At 41.2% G+C, this 17,149-nt stretch overlaps 1 protein-coding gene across 17 annotated transcripts in view; it reads right to left on the reverse strand.

The window, feature by feature from the left end:
- The window catches only part of Ep400 (E1A binding protein p400), a 103,779-nt gene that overhangs the window by 74,062 nt on the left and 12,568 nt on the right, over positions 1-17,149 (reverse strand). For 11 of the 17 annotated variants that reach the window (XM_048450923.3, XM_085680979.2, XM_085680970.2 and 8 more), the window contains exons 3-7: positions 16,742-16,852; positions 7,158-7,248; positions 5,391-5,498; positions 4,496-4,881; positions 695-991 (exon numbers count right to left, since the gene is read on the reverse strand). In XM_048450923.3, the coding sequence (XP_048306880.3) occupies positions 695-991; positions 4,496-4,881; positions 5,391-5,498; positions 7,158-7,248; positions 16,742-16,852 (993 nt within the window). The remainder of the gene's footprint in view (positions 1-694; positions 992-4,495; positions 4,882-5,390; positions 5,499-7,157; positions 7,249-16,741; positions 16,853-17,149) is intronic. The other 6 variants (XM_085680987.2, XM_085680993.2, XM_085680965.2 and 3 more) reach the window with 3 other exon arrangements.

Consider the following 17,149-nt stretch of genomic DNA (forward strand, 5'->3'; position numbering starts at 1 on the left):
GTTGTTTCCAGCAATGTTTCTAAGGATGTTTACCCCTAAGCCACTGAGTTACGATGATGAGCTTCTTGCCTTTGCTGGCTCAGCCTCCCCTGCTGAGGGCTGTATATACTGTGTGAGAACGTGGAATAAAGGCTTCTCTGCAGAACCTGAAGTTGTGCTGTGTGTTAATCCCGACGTCCCTCGCTCAGAAGAACTACAGTTGTCGTGCTGGTGCGACACTTCTTTAAACTCCTGATAAAATTGAATAAAACAGTCCTCCAACAAAAACTAAGTACTACATGTTGGGCATTGCCTCTTGAGGATGTGGCTCCAGCCACTCCTGCCTGACTCCCACCTTCAGCCATGACTGGACAAAAATCAGTCCACCATGGTCAACTTCACCACAAGGCAAAGATGTCCATGAGTCTACTTCGTGCAGAAAAGGGCTGCATTATTTAGTACCAGTCCTGGTTTCTAATGATCATAAACCAAGTACTCAGTTCTATACTATCACAGCCTTTAAATAATGAAATATATATCACAAACCAGAATACAAGCTGAATTCTGGCTATTTTGTATGATGACATAAGTCTTTATTTTGTTCAGTTACTCTCTTAGTCAAGTTGGGAGCAAGATCTCACAAATCCAAGCTAGTCTAGAAAACAAGAAGATTCCCCCAAACAAATAGGCTCTGTACTTGCCTAGGCACACTTACCAGTGTTATTTGTTCGGCCAGCTTATCCTGAGAACCATCCTGGGATGAGGCTGCATTTTGAGCAGGACTCTGTGGCTTGGGGGGAGCTGACACTGCTGCCCCTGGAGACCGCGAAGTGATGGGAGACAGAGCCTTGCTGGAAGCAGTAGAGGGTCTGTTCACTGGTGAAGAACGAGCAGGCAAGGGTCCAGGGCCTGAGCCACTCACAGGTACAAGGGATGAGGAAGAGGAGGAAGTGGGCAGAGACCGCTGGCAGGGCTGGGAAGAGTCCAGGGGGGGCCTGGTCGATGCCACTGTCTAGTGGGCAGAAGACAAGTGAATCAGGGTCAGGACAAGGCTCAGAGTGCCCAAACGGCAGAGAACTCAGTCAACGCAAACCAGCAGTCAGTGCCTTCCTCTCCATGGCAACACATGCACACAAAATTAATCCCATCACAAACCACAACTTGGAACCACAGGCTAGATGATGTCCAAATATTAAATTGTTGTACTGCAAAGAAGCTAACAAAAGCTCCGTTATAAACTGGACTTTAGCACCGTTGTATATTATCTCAGAGCTCATGGAAGCTTTCCTCTTCTTCAGTTTTTTTTTCTCTTACTTTTAAAAGGTAATTTAATTTTTTTTCCTTTAAAAAAAAAGCAAAAAACAAAAAACAAAACAAAACCTTGATCATAAAGTCTACGTAGGCCTTAAACTGTATCTTCCTGCTTCAGTCTTCTGAGGGTTGGGGTTACAGATACACACCATCATATGCAGGTTTTTTTCCTTGCATTTTTGGAAGGTGGTGCTATTTTCTTAATTTCTTGTAATAATTTTAGGTCTGATTGGCAAGTTTTATTTTTTTATTTATGCAGAACTAAAATTTGTATTATAAAAGGAAGGAAAGGCAGTTGCTTTGATCATGAAGGCACAAAAAAGGAAGTTAGATAAAAGCCACAGGACTGAGGATTGATCACTCTCTGCTCACTAGTTGCATATACAATGTGACCCGGCACCTCACACCCCTGTGGCCATGCTTTCCCCATCATAATAGGTTGTACCCCTAAACCATGAGCCAGAAATTCCTTCATCCCTGAATTTAAAGTAAAATAAAAACCACAGAAGACTGTTTTAGCTGTAGAAAGATGAGTAATACAATGCTAAACTAGATTTTTGTGTTATATTTTCTTTTTTTTAATTGTTTATTTCTTTTTTTAAGATTTATTTATTTATTATATATACAATATTCTGCCTGCATGCAACCCTGTGAACCAGAAGAGAGCACCAGATCTCATTTCAGATGGTTATGAGCCACCATGTGGATGCTGGGACTTGAACTCGGGACCGCTGGAAGAGCAGACAGTGCTCTTATCCTCTGAGTCTTCTCGCCAGCACCTTGTGTTATATTTTCATGTAACAGTATCACTCAAATGTCAGATGAGCTTATTGTTTTTATGTATACTATTTAGAGACAAGATCTCAATATTGTAGCTTAAGCTGTCCTTGAGGTTCCTGCCTCAACCTCTGGAGTGCCAGGATTATAGGCCAGTGCCACCAAGTCCCAGCTTGGCTTCTTGCATCTTTTTAACAAATCCATGTATGTCTTTTATTACAGGAAGGCTAGAAAGATAGAAAACCTTTCTGTACTGTCCAGAAGCCATTCTCACAAAAGGGGCCTCAACCCCAGCAAGTCTGTGTGAAGGAGACTAGGAGCCCAGAGGAGGTCACTTAGAAAGAGGTGAAGGGCAGGAAGGCCAGTCAGGCCCACCATCTTAAGATGTTAACAATGACTCCCACAGCAGGTGTCCACCTCAGGGGCCCAGAAGTCACAGTAGGTACACACATAAAGAAATAAAGCATTATTGGAGTATAGTCACCTCATAAATTATCTGGAGTTATGTTTTCAGGAACAAAGCTAAGGGACTGACAGAGCAGAATGGCCTGCAAAGCCAAAAAATTCTCCTATGGCCCTTTACAGAAAACAGGGACTAATCCCAGCCCAACTCATCGGAAACAAGGGTCTCTCCCAAAATACTGAAGATTGACCCTAGGGCCTCAGACAAGCTAGGCAACAGTCCACTTAATTTTCTTTTCACTTTTGCAACAGGATCTAAGTTGGCCAAGACAGCCTTGAACATGCAATCATCCTGCCTCAACCTACTAAGCAGCTGGGATTACAGACCTGTGTTACAAGGTCTAAGTAGTAATGAGTTTCTATAGATTTATGTTTTTTTTTAAGATTTTAAATTATTTGCATGTGTATGTGTCTCTGTGTGGGTATGGATGCACACTTGGGCATAGGGCCCTTGGATGTCAGAACCCCTGGACTGGTCTTAAACCCTGGACAGTTTCTTAAAAGCCATTTACCATAGCTGATCCTTTTTTTGTTTGTTTGTTTCTTTCTTTTTGTTGTTGTTATTTTTTCCAGACAGGGTTTCTCAGTGTAGCATTGGCTATCCTGGAACACCCTCCAGGCTGTCCTAGCTGATCCACTTAAACAAAGGCAGGAAACAAAGGTAAAAACCACAAAGCTGCTCTAAGTGAGGACTGTGGCTGCAAAAGAAGGATCACTCTCTTGAAAGCAAAGTCATGGGGAGCCTGGCATAATGGTGTGCGCCTTTAATCCCAGCATTTAGGAGAGGGAGGCAGGTGAGTTCAAGGCCAGCCTGGTCTACTGAGTGAGTTCCAGTACAGCCAGGGTTGTTGTCTTGGAGGTGGGAAAAAAAAGAGAAAGCCATGGGGACAGAGTCTAGTGGTCCTGGGGGCAATCAACTTCCTTCCCTAACCAAGTGTGTGAGAAGTTTCCATACCTGCCTGCCTCAAAGCTCTAGAATAACCCAAGAAACTTGCCACTAAAATGATGACATGTCAAATTTTTAACCTTATGGCTTGAAAATGATGACATGTCAAATTTTTAACCTTATGGCTTGAACTTCTCATGAAACGGGAGTAGCAAATTCCACTACACAAGGTTGCTAGGTAAAGAAATTACCCCCAGTGACGTTCCCACTACAGCACATGGTAGTCGGTATAGATTGTTCTTCCTTTTCTGTGTCCATCTGTTTTAAGCCTTTGCTATAAATCCTATCTGGAACTTAAACTCTTCTGAGAAGCTCCCTTATTAATGAGAGAAGTGACAACAAAGGGGCCCAATACTCACTGGCTCCCATCTATGCTCTAAAGCTGGAGTACCTGCCATGCTGCACAGTCTCACTGGACTTCAGGAATGGGAGAAAGCACTCACAAACCCACATAAATGTAAAGTCAGTGAGGAGGTCCTCAACACTAGAACGGGCACAGTGCCATCACACTGGTGGAATTCATCATATTTAAAAAAAGGAAAAGGAGGCCGCAAAGGAGAAAGTCTAGCCGATAGTGAAGATCATGGCTTCACCCTTGAACAAAGCTAGAGTCAACTCTAAATTATCACTTCATTGATGTCTCTTTGGGTCAATCCCACAATTTTCAAAACTGGTAAAATTGATCACCACATAAGGTTTCCCAGAAGACCAAATGGGATGACAAATACAACATGCTCCAAACATCAAGAGACTTAACAGGTCAAGGCTCCTCTACTAAAAGCAACAATAATAATGATTTTCTATTACTTTAATGATTGTTATACAGAGCCAAATAGAATTAATCTGCAACTGCTACAATAACCAACTGTGCTAAGGAAGACAAATAAAGCTGCTTCCAGGAATGTACTGGTTTGGTGCAGACCATACTACCAAATACCTAAACCGCAGACCATCTTTGCAGACCGCTTCCTCTTTTCTTCTGCATCTCACTAGTCAAAACAGCCAATGTCCACAGAGTACCTGGGTCTGGGAAGAAAGCTGAGAGGTCTGCATCTGTGCCTTTCCGGTCATCGGAACATGGAGGGTCGGCTGGGCAGGCTGTGGAGAAGAAGCAGCAAGCTGGCTAGGCAGGGGGGCAGGGATGGGGGCATTCAGCTGTGGTGTCTTCACTGGGATTTGGAGCTGAGTTGGAGTTTCCACCATCTGTGACTGCTGTGAAAACTGTAAGGTGGAAGAGAGAGCTGTGGCTGGGACAGTGGCTGGGGGCAGCCTCGCAGGGAGCTGTGGTGGTGGGGTGTGCAAGCTGGCGGCATTCTGCACAGGAGGTCCTGTGGAAGGGTCGTACTGCTGTTGGCTCTGCTTCTGTCCAGTGAGCTGTGTAGCCTGAGGAGTTGGGGGCATCCCTCCTGCAAAATAAAACAAAAAAAAAAGCCCAAAGCAATGATCTCAGTGCACAGCAGCTTCCACCAAGTGACTCACAAGGACACAGACTAGACATCCTGCTGCTCACATGAGAACTGTTAACACTCAAAATGGTAGTGTCCTAGAGCAGACCTAAGGTCAGAATGAGAACACAAAGAAGGAAAGAATGCACCCAACTATTGCAAGTTAGTACTAAGCAAAACGAGTATCAAGTAACCACAGGGCACCTGACAGCAGTAGCAATAAGGAACAGAGAAATAAAATCACTTGGAAGTGCAATGTGGAGATGTGTGACTCCCACTACAAGGGCAAGAACCTATCGCTAGGGGCTTTCTCATACTGAATTGACTGAGATGCAGAAACATGTCCCCACATGGGAAATTTTATGTTCAGTACAGTCCCTTAACTGCATGGTCCCAATCTGGGCCAGGCTCTAGGTTTTGGGCATTCCCTCATGACAAACTAAGAGTGCTGCTCTACTGCTGGGTCTTACCTTGGACTGTTGGCATTAACTGCTGCAGAGGGACTCCTGCATTCACCCCTGGATGCTGGAAAACTACCCCTGGATGACCCACTTCAAGACGAGGTCTCTTAGACTGCTCTAGAATAATTTTCAAGAAAGGTGTCGTTTCATGTAAAAATAAAACCACAGAAATAGTAGGGAAAAAAACATATGTAAGTGTTTTTATAGTCTTTGAAAAGGGAAGCCCTCCTACGCTATAAGGGATAAGACTGACACAGTTCCATTAAAAATCTGAAAGTACAAAGAAAAGCATCATACAAAGGTCAAAGGACAAGCAACATATGACTGGCAGAGGCTCACTTCATTATTCTCAAAGCACTCACAAATAACATGAGAAGTTTCAATGCCTAGGACAATTAATTGACAGAGAACATCAATGGCAAGCCAGGGACAGATTCACAAATGGTTAATGAGCAATAAAATAAAAGCTCCTGTGCAACCTTACTCAGAATCAGACATCCACATCAAAACAGGAGGTGTGACTTCACCCTTAGGTCAGACTACCAAAGATTAAAAGATTTATCAAAATAAGGAAAATGGACACAGGGAGTCAAAAACTCTTGACAGTTGTGGAGCTGGACACGCCTACTCGCAGGCAGTCTGAGAGCAGCATTACATCTCACTCCTCTGGACCTGGCAGCTCCTTCAAATCAGTTACCTCCTTCAAATCAGTTACCAGATATATCAAATGAACATTTCAGACTATACGTCAAGTCTCTGCTCATTCTGGCAGAAAATAAAAACAAAACAAAAACCAAAAAAGGGTAGTAATAAACATGGAAGACTAGCAAAGACTGATAAAAGTCAGCCGTTTGCCGGGCAATGGTGCCGCACGCCTTTAATCCCAGCACTTGCTAGGCAAAGGCAGGCAGACCTCTGAGTTTAAGGCCAGCCTGGTCTACAAAGTGAGTTCCAGTTCCAGGACAGCCAAGGCTACACAGGGAAACTGTGTTTCAAAAAAGTCAATTGTCCAAAGCCATATGTAGTGTGGCACACACCTGCAAACCCAACATTGGAAAGCCAGAAGCGGGAGGTTTTCTCCAAATTCAAGGACAGCCTGAGCTATGAAGAGTTTCAGGCCAGTCAGATCTCATGATATAGGATCTTTGAAAGAAAAAAAATTCATCCACATAGTGAAACATGGTGCAGATACTGGAAGATTCAGATGCATTGACTGGGAAAGTGACCTATTAAAATCATTATTTTTTTTTTTAAAAGTAACTCTTTATGTTTACGTCTTAGTGTTTTCAGAACTGCAGAAGAAATAGGCATCAAGGCAGAGGCAGCCATGTGTCACCTTCTGAACTACCTGTGCCTCTCACATTATAAAGAGAAAAAAGTGCCAGGCAGTGGTGGCACACACTATTAATCCCAGCACTGGTGAGGCAGGGGCAGGAGGATTTCTAAGTATTTCAGGCCAGCCAGTGCTACACTGAGAAACCCTGTCTTTAAGAAAAAAATTTGGGGAGAGGGGAAAAGAGGGGTATGGTAATTTAAAAAATAGTTTCCGAAGGTGGTTATGCAGTTCTAACAGTGAGTCACACCAGCTATTCAAGGGAAAGCAGATGGAATGTGCAGAATCAATGAAGTTTCTAATTGCAATACAGATAAAAACTTATACAAATATTTTAGCTGATAATAACCAAAAGAAAAATTAACTTAGAAAGTAGAAATTAAGTTCTTTAGAAACATGTGAAAACTAAACCACCACTGCATTGTTGGTCACGCCAGGCATACCTGTGGATGGCATCACCTGCTGCCTCTTAAAGGGGTCGGCTTCTGTGGCACTGCCAGGCCCCACCACAAGACTCCCAGTCAGAGCTTGGTGCTGAAAAAAATGAAAAGCAGTAAGATTCTTATTGTTATAGCCATCAGAAGAACGACACACACTTCACCACCATACCTATTTCAAACACTGACCTCTCTTCCTTTAATAAAGAGGCTGCTACTACCTACCCATCATCTTTAAACACACATATATAATGTACATTTATATATCAGAAATACTGTAAGATTCTAACTTACCTCTTAGGAGAAAAAAAAAGGACTGATAAAGACCTATTATTCTGGTTTTAAATGGAATTTCAAGTCATCACCAATCTACAAGCTTCAAAACTAGTTTTAACTACTGATTGACAACAAAAGAGTTGATGAAGACCTAGGAAACCTTACTTTTAGTTGTGAGGCTACAGCTTGTTGACCTACGTTCATACTACCTGACCCAATTTCACACCAAAAAATTAGTAACAAAGAGAAAAATACAGGTGCCTTCCTACTTGGGATCAAACCTAATAAACAACAATCTATCCGGAATCTTCAAGATAATGTTTTTTGATTACCACCCCATCTCTCTCTCTCTCTCCCTGCATATATATAAACACATATGTATCTAGCCATATATTTTTTCATTGGCATATACACATACACAGAAGTGTGTCTACATACATATCTATGTATATGTACATACAAACAAAATATACGTTAGTTAAATAAGGCTTAAATAAAGCAGAGGAACTCAATCTGTATGAGTTTTATGGTTTCAACTAGGTGCATTTGACATTCTAGAAAAGGCAGAACTATGAGGACAGAAGATAGTCAGTGGTTACAAGGAGTGGGTGGGAGGGATGGGTAGAATGCAGCACATTTTATATGATCATGGCAGTCTAAGCCTGTAATTGGCACTGAAAACAAGAGGGAGCCCCAGTGTATACTATAAACTCTGGATGACAATAATGTCCACACAGGATCAGTTAAACAAGTGAACCCCTGTGGGCAATGTCGATAGAAGTCAAGTTACACATGTGGGAAGACAAGGAAAAGGGGATAATCTCTGTACCTTATTTCTGTTTTGCTATAAACCAAAAGCTACCCAAAAATAAACAGTCAAGCTTGGTGTGCACATCTTTAATCCTAGCACTCAGAAGGAAGAGGCAAGTAGATCACTGTGAGTTGATGCCAGCCTAGTCTACATAATGAGTTCTAGCCAGCCCGGGATACACAGTGAGGCCTTGATACACAGTGAGGCATTATTTAAAAACAATTTTTAGAAGACCTTTAAACTAAGCGGAGAAACTCCTACCTATAACCCCAGCACTCAGGAAGCAGAAGCAAAAGGATCTCTCTAAGTTGGAGGCCAGCTAGGGATACATAATGAGACCCTCTCATTAAAAAACAAACAAAACGAAAAACAAAAAAAGATAAAAAACTATAAAAACGTAATTACCTGAAAAGCTATTGACATGTCACTTCACAAAAAGAGCAATGAACTGAATCTTGGTCAGCAAAGACTTTTCCATCTGAGCACTGCCCCTGCCATCTCAGCATGTCCCTAACAGCAGCACTGCCCAGTTGATATAGGTTATGGAATTTATCTCTAAAAGATTTGGCTCTTCCAATTTAAACATCAAAGTTAATGGTGCTAATCAAAAGACTACGTGTGTGACTACTGAACTAAGTGCCTTGAGGCCTAGAAAGAGACAGGGTTTGGCCCCTATAGCCCACACTACAGAGTTTATGTTCAGGTGGCACAGTGAACACAGAGGTGCCCTGTTTATATTTAATAAAGATAAGCGGAGGATAGAGAGCAGGATAGAGTGTGCTGGCTAGTCTCATGTCAACTTAACAGAAGCTAAAGTTATCTGAAAGGAAGGAACCTCAATTAAATGCATCTATAGAAGAGCAGTAGTGGTACAGGCCTTTAATCACAGAACCTGGGAGGCAGAAGCAGGCTGATCTCTGAGTTCAAGGCCAGCCTGGTCTACAAATAAGAGTTCCAGGACAGCCAGAGCTGTTATACAAAGAAACAGTGTCTTGAAAAATCAAAAAAGAAAAAAAAAGAAGAGGAAAAAAGAAAGAACGAAACAAAGAATGAAGGGAGGGAGGGACAGAGGGAGGGAAAGAAACAAACAAGCAAGCAAGCCTTTGTAAATCCATCAGTAACTAAAATAAAAAAAATAGATCTAGTAGCTGTAAGGTTTTTTTCTTAATTAGTGATTGATGGGAGGGCCCAGCCCACTGTGGGTGATGCTATCCCTGGGCTGGTGATTCTGGGCTCTGTAAGCAACCAGGCTGAACAAGTCATGAGGAGCAAGTCAGTAACACCTTCCAAGGCCTCTGCAATCAACCCCAGCATCCAGGTTCCTGTCCTGTTTAAAGTTTCTATCCCGACTTCCTTCAGTAATGGACTACAATGTGGAAGTGTAAGCCAAATAAACCCCTTCCTCCTCAATTTGCTTTTTGGTCATAGTGTTTCATTGAAGCAATAGAAACCATAACTAAGACAAAGAGGGAAGAAATAAAGCAATGGTCTGAAAAATCAAAACATGTTAACAATGGCTTCTCTGTGAATGCGGTTATAGATAACTTGTAATTCATGTATGTACACTTTTCTCAGTTTTCCAAATACTGTGAAATAAATGAGTATCACATTTATTCTTTAATAAAAAGATAAATGGCTTGCATCCAGGAGCGACTAAGTACTCTGTATTAGATGAAACATTCTCCAAATGACCATAGCTACATGTGAAACACCAGAACAAAGAAGAGGTAGCAGGTGACAGAGAAGGAAAAGAAGTCTCACAAGTTTCCCAAAGTTGGCAGGTGGCATGAAGGCAGTCCACAAGCTACACTCAGTGGAAGGAGGACAGAGAGAGCAAAGACTGCTGGACATAGGAACCCTGTCTACCCTGCCTAGGTCTGACTGGCAGATACTAGGAATCTGACTAACCACCAACCACATTCAAAAAGGCAGCATATAAAGGTCAAGATAAGAAACTAAAAAATTAAGTGCCACCTGCCTTAAAGGAAAGCAAAATGTGCAGCTGCAACGCAGTAGTCAGGCATGGTAGGCCACAGTCCTAACACTCAGGAGAGTGAGGCAGGGGGACTACAAATACAAGGCCAACCTCAACTGCATGTAGAAACCCTGTCTTGGTTTTTTTGTTTGTTTGTTTTGTTTTTCTAGAAAAGATTTCTCTGTGTGGCCTTGGTTATCCTGGAACTTGCTTTGTAGACCTGGCTGAAAACTCTGTCTTTTAAAAAAAAAGTCAGGCACACGCCTTTAATTACCAGTACTTGGGAGGCAGAGACAAGTGGATCTCAGTGAATTCAATACCAATCTGGTCTACAGAGTGAGTTCCAGGACAGCCAGGACTGTTACACAGAGAAACCCTGTCAAAAAAAAAAAAAAAAAACCGGAACAAAACAATAACAACAAAGTTAGCTACAAAGCAGTAAGATCGCTCAGCAGGTGACAATGCTTACCACCAAGTCTGATAACCTAAGTTGGATCCCTGATACATACATGGGAGAAGGGGAGAAATCAAGTTCCCTAGGTTGTTCTCTGACCTACATACATATGCCATGTACTGAACTTTCACACATACATGTGTATGTGCTTGCACACACATACACAATCAATCAATCAGTCAGCCAATAATGTAGCTTACAGAGAATCTAACTCAAAATAATTGCTGCCTATACAAGGAGAAAGACTTAACATCAGCAGGAACTTGAAGCTTCTAAAGTCAAATTTCTCAATTTTAAATAAGTAATGAAATGGCTAAATGGCTAGACCACAGCTTCTAAGACTGATGCTGTCACTAAAGGTAGAATGGGGACAAGGAAGAAGAAAGAGACCTTTCTGAGTACCTTTAAAAACATATCTATTAGTGGTAGAGACTCAGTAACCTCTTTTTTTTAAAAAAAAAAAAAAGATTCATTTATTATGTACACAGTGTTCTGCCTGTATGTATCCCTGCAGGCCAGAAGAGGCACCAGATCTCATTACAGATGGTTGTGAGCCACCATGCGGTTGCTGGGAATTGAACTCAGGACCTCTGGAAGTCAGTGCTCTTAAACTCTGAGCTATCCCTCAGCCCCAACCTCTCATCTCTTAATTCAAAGTTTTCTGACAACACAAATACAAAGCTTACCTAAGTCTTCTTTTCAAAAGTATGTACAGTGGGGCTGGAGGGATGTCTCCATGGTTAAAATCATTTTCTGTTCTTGTAAAGGACCAGCATTTGGGTCCCAGCACCTACAAGGTGGCTAACAAGCTCTAGTCCCAGTGATTCCAATGTTCTCTTCTGTTCTAACAAGCACCAGAATGAATATGATACACATACATACATGCAGGTAAAACACTCATGTGTACAAAATAAAAATCTTAAAAAGTAAAAAGAGCTAGACTTGGTGGCACTGCCTTTTAAAAATCTTAGCACTTGGGAGGCAGTCTACGAGTCTGAGGCCAACCAGGTTTACACAGTGAGACCTGACTTAAAAAAAAAAGAAAAAATAATAGTAAAATTCATTTTTAAAAAACCATGTACAATAAAACATCTTATAATCCCATTTCATGAGAGATGGCTCAGAGGTTAAAAGCACTGGTTGCTCTTCCAAAGGTCCTGAGTTCAATTCCCAGCAACCACATCCATTCCAGCTCACAACCATCTATATTGAGATCTGGTGCCCTCTTCTGGCCTGCAGAAATACATACAGGCAGAACACTGTGTACATAATAAATAAATAAGTCTTTTTAAAAATCCCATTCATGCTTAATAAACTTTCAATTATACACATAAAAACATGAACATATTCATAATAAGACAGAAAACAATGGCTGGGGTAGGGTACCTAATACTGCAAAGGTGGTCACATAGAACCATTCTGCTTCAAGACCCTCCTCAGCAGCTCTGGAAAATGGCTGGGTTACAGAAAGCTCTAGATCTGTATTCTGATTAACACAACATTAGCTGAAAACAACAAAATCCATCCTGAAATTCTTTTTAGAATGCTTAGTGTAGCACCAGGACAACATATATGAGAACAGGAAGGCTGACATATTCTGGTATATCCATCAATATCCTTGGCTAAACATGATGTAGCATATGTCAGGCCCTATAAGCTAACCCTCTCTGACTCACAAATGCTACACTCCTAAGAGCACTTCCCTAGTGGGAACAGAAAGTCCAAACCTGAACACCAGCTGAACGAACTACAGCTCTCAAACTGATGGAATATGAGCAACTGCTTGATGGAGTTATAAGCACTACCATGAAGGAGCAAGCCATGTGGTGGTACACTGTAATGCTAGCAGTTTGGAAGCATTGGATGCTGCAGTTCAAGGTCAGTTCTGACTCCCACATGTGCATGTGATTTTAATTAATCATATAATTTAAATGGGTATCAAATATTGAATAACCCATTCCAATTTTCTGTATATTTTAATTTTTAAAATATATCATTGAAAAGAAAAATTAAGAAAGTCACTGCATAGCATTTAACATACCATTAATAGGATTGAGGATGTGGTTCAAAGTGTACAAACCTAAATGGCCTGAGCCTGATCCCCATAATCCACAGAAAAAGTAGGATATAGTGGTGTCCATCTGTAATCCCAGCATTTCCATGGTGAGATGAGAAGTGACCATAAAACAGTAACTTCCACAAGACATAGTGGAGCACACCTTTAATCCCAGGATTTGGGGGACAGAAGCAGGGACCCAGGTCAGCCTCGTCTATATAACAAATTTCAGACTAGACAGGTTACACAGTAAAACCTTACCTCAAAAAAAAAAAAAGAAAAGTGTCCTCTGACCTATACACACACACACCCACACACACACACACACACACACACACACACACACACGCTGAATAAACAGATTTAAAGAGCTAGGCTGGCATGGTGGCTCATGCCTTTAATTTAATCCCAGGACTTGGGAAGTAGTAGTTTAAAGCATAGACTAAACTAGCCTCAAATTTGCAACAATGTCCCTGCCTCCTGATTCATAAGTGCTAGAATTAAAGAAATGAACCAGCACACATAGCACAGTAGATGAATCTTAAACATTCTGTGCCATGAAGGGATAGGGACACATCAAAGTTACACTAGAGTCAGCTTGAACAGACCTCCAGCAGTCAATTACAAATATCCTAAGAATCAAAATAAATGGGAGCTGTGGAAAGGGGTTGGATAGTTGTTTAGCAAGAAAAGAGACTTCAGGATGAAAAAAGCAGACACAGTGATCACCATGTGGGTTATACCAGAGTATGAGCCTGTTAACACTCAACAAGCTCTTCTTCACACTGACATAAAGTATTCCACAATTTAGACTCAAGAGAAATCATAAATCACATTAATAAACATAGAAGCATCACCTGACAAAATTCAATATCCACTGATGAAGGGAATTTCCCAAGCCTGAAAAAAGACAACTACAAACTGATGGCTCCCACCCTCATCCTGCAGAGAAGGACCTAAAAACAACACTGTCTGGGTTTCCACTACTATAAGACACTACCACACTGAAGTCCTGATCAGTACAGCACAGCAGTGCAAAGAACAAAGAAAGAATTAAGACTCCAGGCTAGAGAGATGATGCAGTGGCTAAGAGCACTGACTGCTTTTCCAGAGGACTGGGGTTCAATTCCCAGCACCTATATGGCGGCTCATAATCATCTGAACTCCAGTTCCAGGGAGATCTGATGCCCTCTTCTGACCTTCATGGCCACTGCATGCACATGGTACACAGACACACATGCAGGCAAAACACATAGATGAAATGAGAACCTATGTACACATAAAATGTTATCTGTAAGCAATTACAGCAGTTTTGTTTGTGAATCCCTAAAACAGAAATCCTCACTACCCATCAAAGACAAAAGGGTGAAACTGCTCTCTGAGGACGCCGCCAGGAGACAACAATCTAACTTGTAAGCATAATGAGGCCAGAGAAACTTCTTAGTGCCTTAAAGGTTTACAGAGAGCACAGGTTGATTCCCCAGTGCCTGCTCACAACCATCTAACTCCAGCTTCAAAAGATCTGATGCCCTCTTCTGGTTGCCAGAGGCACCAGGCACAAGTGGCATATAGAAAATCAACCTAATAAAAATTTTTAAACATACCAGATTCTCCATGCTGAGAATAGAGAATGCCTGCCAAGAAGTGAGATAGATAGGAAGACAACCTGGGTATGCTTTCTTCCTCCTAGAAAAGAATGGGTTAAACCATCTCACTGCAAACTTTGTGACCTTTGATTCAATAAAGTATGAAGGTTGCACAGCCATGATGGAGAAAAATTAAGTTCTTTTCTCTACTTTGGCCAAACTGTAAACAAATCTTCTTCCCTTCACAAAGTTCTACTTCCTAATTTCTTCTGGAATACAGGGAACCTGTGAAGACAAGTTATGGACCAAGTTATGGACCAAGCAGTATATATCCAGCAATCAGAAGAAACCACAAGCTGACCAGAAAGATACTCGGAGAGCACTTGTCAGAGGACATCAAAGGTCAGAACATGTAAGAGTGCATAAAGGACTGTTCAGCAGAAACAAAACTTTTTTGAGCAGTGTTGGGAAGTACACAACTCTACAGTTTTCAACATTCACACAACTACAGACCAAAGAAAAGTGAATGTTACTAAATGTTAAGTAAATCAACCAAAGAAGCACTTAAAAAGTGTCATGTAACTCACTGATTAAAATGAATGAATGTAACAAGAAGTGAATAGCTAATAAATGCAGAAGGAATATGAAAAAGAGAAATCCCACTTAGGAGCTGATGTGGGAGGAAGAGGAAAAGGGAAAAGGGCCAGGAGTTCAAAGCTACATGGTGAGTTGAGACAAGCCTAGGTTACTTAAGACCTTATCTTTTTTTTTAAGATTTATTTATTCTACAGAGAAACCCTGCCTCAAAAAACAAAAAAAAATTTTTTTTTTTAATGTATACAGTGTTCTCTCTGTATGTATGCCCACATGCCAGAAGAGGGCACCAGTTTTCATTACAGATGGCTGTGAGCCACCATGTGGTTACTGGGAATTGAACTCAGGACCTCTGGAAGAGCCGCCGTCAGTGCTCTTAACCTCTGAGTCATCTCTCCAGCCCATTAAGACCTTATCTTTTAAAAAAAAACAGGAAGTCTTAGTGATTCACAACTATAATCCTACCAACACTTGGGAGAAAGGTAAGAGAACTGCTGTAAGTTGGAGGTCGGCCTGAGCTACAGAATAAGTTCCAAATAAGCCTGGGGTAGAGTAAAGCTCTGCCACAAAAAGAAAGATAAGAAGGAAAAGGCAAAAACAAAATATTTAATTAAATCAAAAGGATTAAGGTGGCCGTGATGAGGCACGCCTTTAATCCCAGTACTCAGGAGACAGAGGCAGGAGGATCTCTGTGAGTTTGAGGCCAGCCTGGTCTATAAATTGAGTTCCAGGACAGCCAGGGCTGTCACACAAAGAAACTCTGTCTCGAAAAAAAAAAATGCACTTCTGTAGCATTCCTTCAACATCTACCTGACTTGAACATGATACTAGGGTATGTTGAGCAATCCCATACAACAGAACATTTCACAAAATAACTGGTCTGTGTGCTTCAAAACATCGTAATCACAAAAGACCAAGAAACCAGTCTAGATTAAAGAAAGCTAGAGAGGCATGACAAGTAAGGAATATGGATCTCCTGGATGAGGTCCAAGGCTAAGGGAAAAACTACAAAGGATCTCTGGAGAACCAGAGATGGAATCTGAATTTCAACTTCCAGTCACAGGCATTTCCTGCCTTGGAGGACCTGCTCTTTTCTACTAGCTGAACCACTTAGGGATAAGGGTCATAATTCCATATGGTACTGCAAAATCACGAGAATGAAATGCAAACAGCAGTGAATCACAAAAGGTACAGGGGGTTCCTGTATGACTATATATAATATATATGACTATAGCAACTTTCATGTTTTAATTATATTAAAATTAAAAACAAAACAAAAATATCACCAAGGAAAAAACTGCTTTCAGAAGCCAGCACACTCTCTCCAAAACACCTAGAATTTAGCATATGTGTGAATCTCAGGGTCACGAATGCATTCTGTTCTCCTCTACTAAGAAATCTCAGTTCTGATATTCTCTAGGTGATTCGCACCAACATTTCTTCCAGCTAAGGAAAATACCTACTATGTCTTTTCCACTTTCTGTTTTGCACCGTTTTTCAAAATACAGGTAAAAGACACGAGAAAAAACAAACATTAAACACAGCACACAAGGAACCCTAAGTATACAGTAACAGGACTTTGAATATTAGAGAACATGCACACTACAAGCTACCACCACATTGCAGGTTACAGAAAACAATGTAGTAAGGTCCGTGTTGTCATTCATTCATGCAACAGAATTTCAGAACTGTATATGCAGAAAGACTTTTACTGTTCAAAATAAGAAACGGGCTCTGGAAAAAAAATGCCAAAGAGCAAATAGTAAATTGAAGGTTAAAATATCTGGATGAAAGAAACGTTTGGGATGAGACTACAATTTAGAACCATCAAAAAGTACCTGAAACAGTTGCTGCTGGGATGAAAAAGCAGCAGAAACATTTGGCGGAAGCTGGGTTGCTATAGCAACGGGAGTCCCAGTCTGCCCATCCTTGCCTGTCACAACCTTTACCTGAGAGAAATATTTTGAGAAAAAAAGGTAACATAATTTTTAAGACTGCTCAAAATTATTAGAATTTCATTGCTGACAGCTCACTAATTTTGGTGCTTAAAAACAGAGTGTTTTTTGTATCGAATCCTATAAAGGGACAGTGAGCTAACTGACAGGTTCATAGCATAACAATCTAACAGCTGCCAATCTTCAGAATTCCAGTCTAGACCACAGGCAACATTTTAGATTCTGCAACTTCCAACTGTAAAATGAGAATGGCAGACACTCAGGTATCAGTGTCCCACAGCTGGCTTCTTA

The sequence above is a fragment of the Myodes glareolus genome, chromosome 2, assembly GCF_982192425.1.
Source record: "Myodes glareolus chromosome 2, mMyoGla1.1, whole genome shotgun sequence".
In the NCBI taxonomy this organism is placed as follows: Eukaryota; Metazoa; Chordata; class Mammalia; order Rodentia; family Cricetidae; genus Myodes; species Myodes glareolus.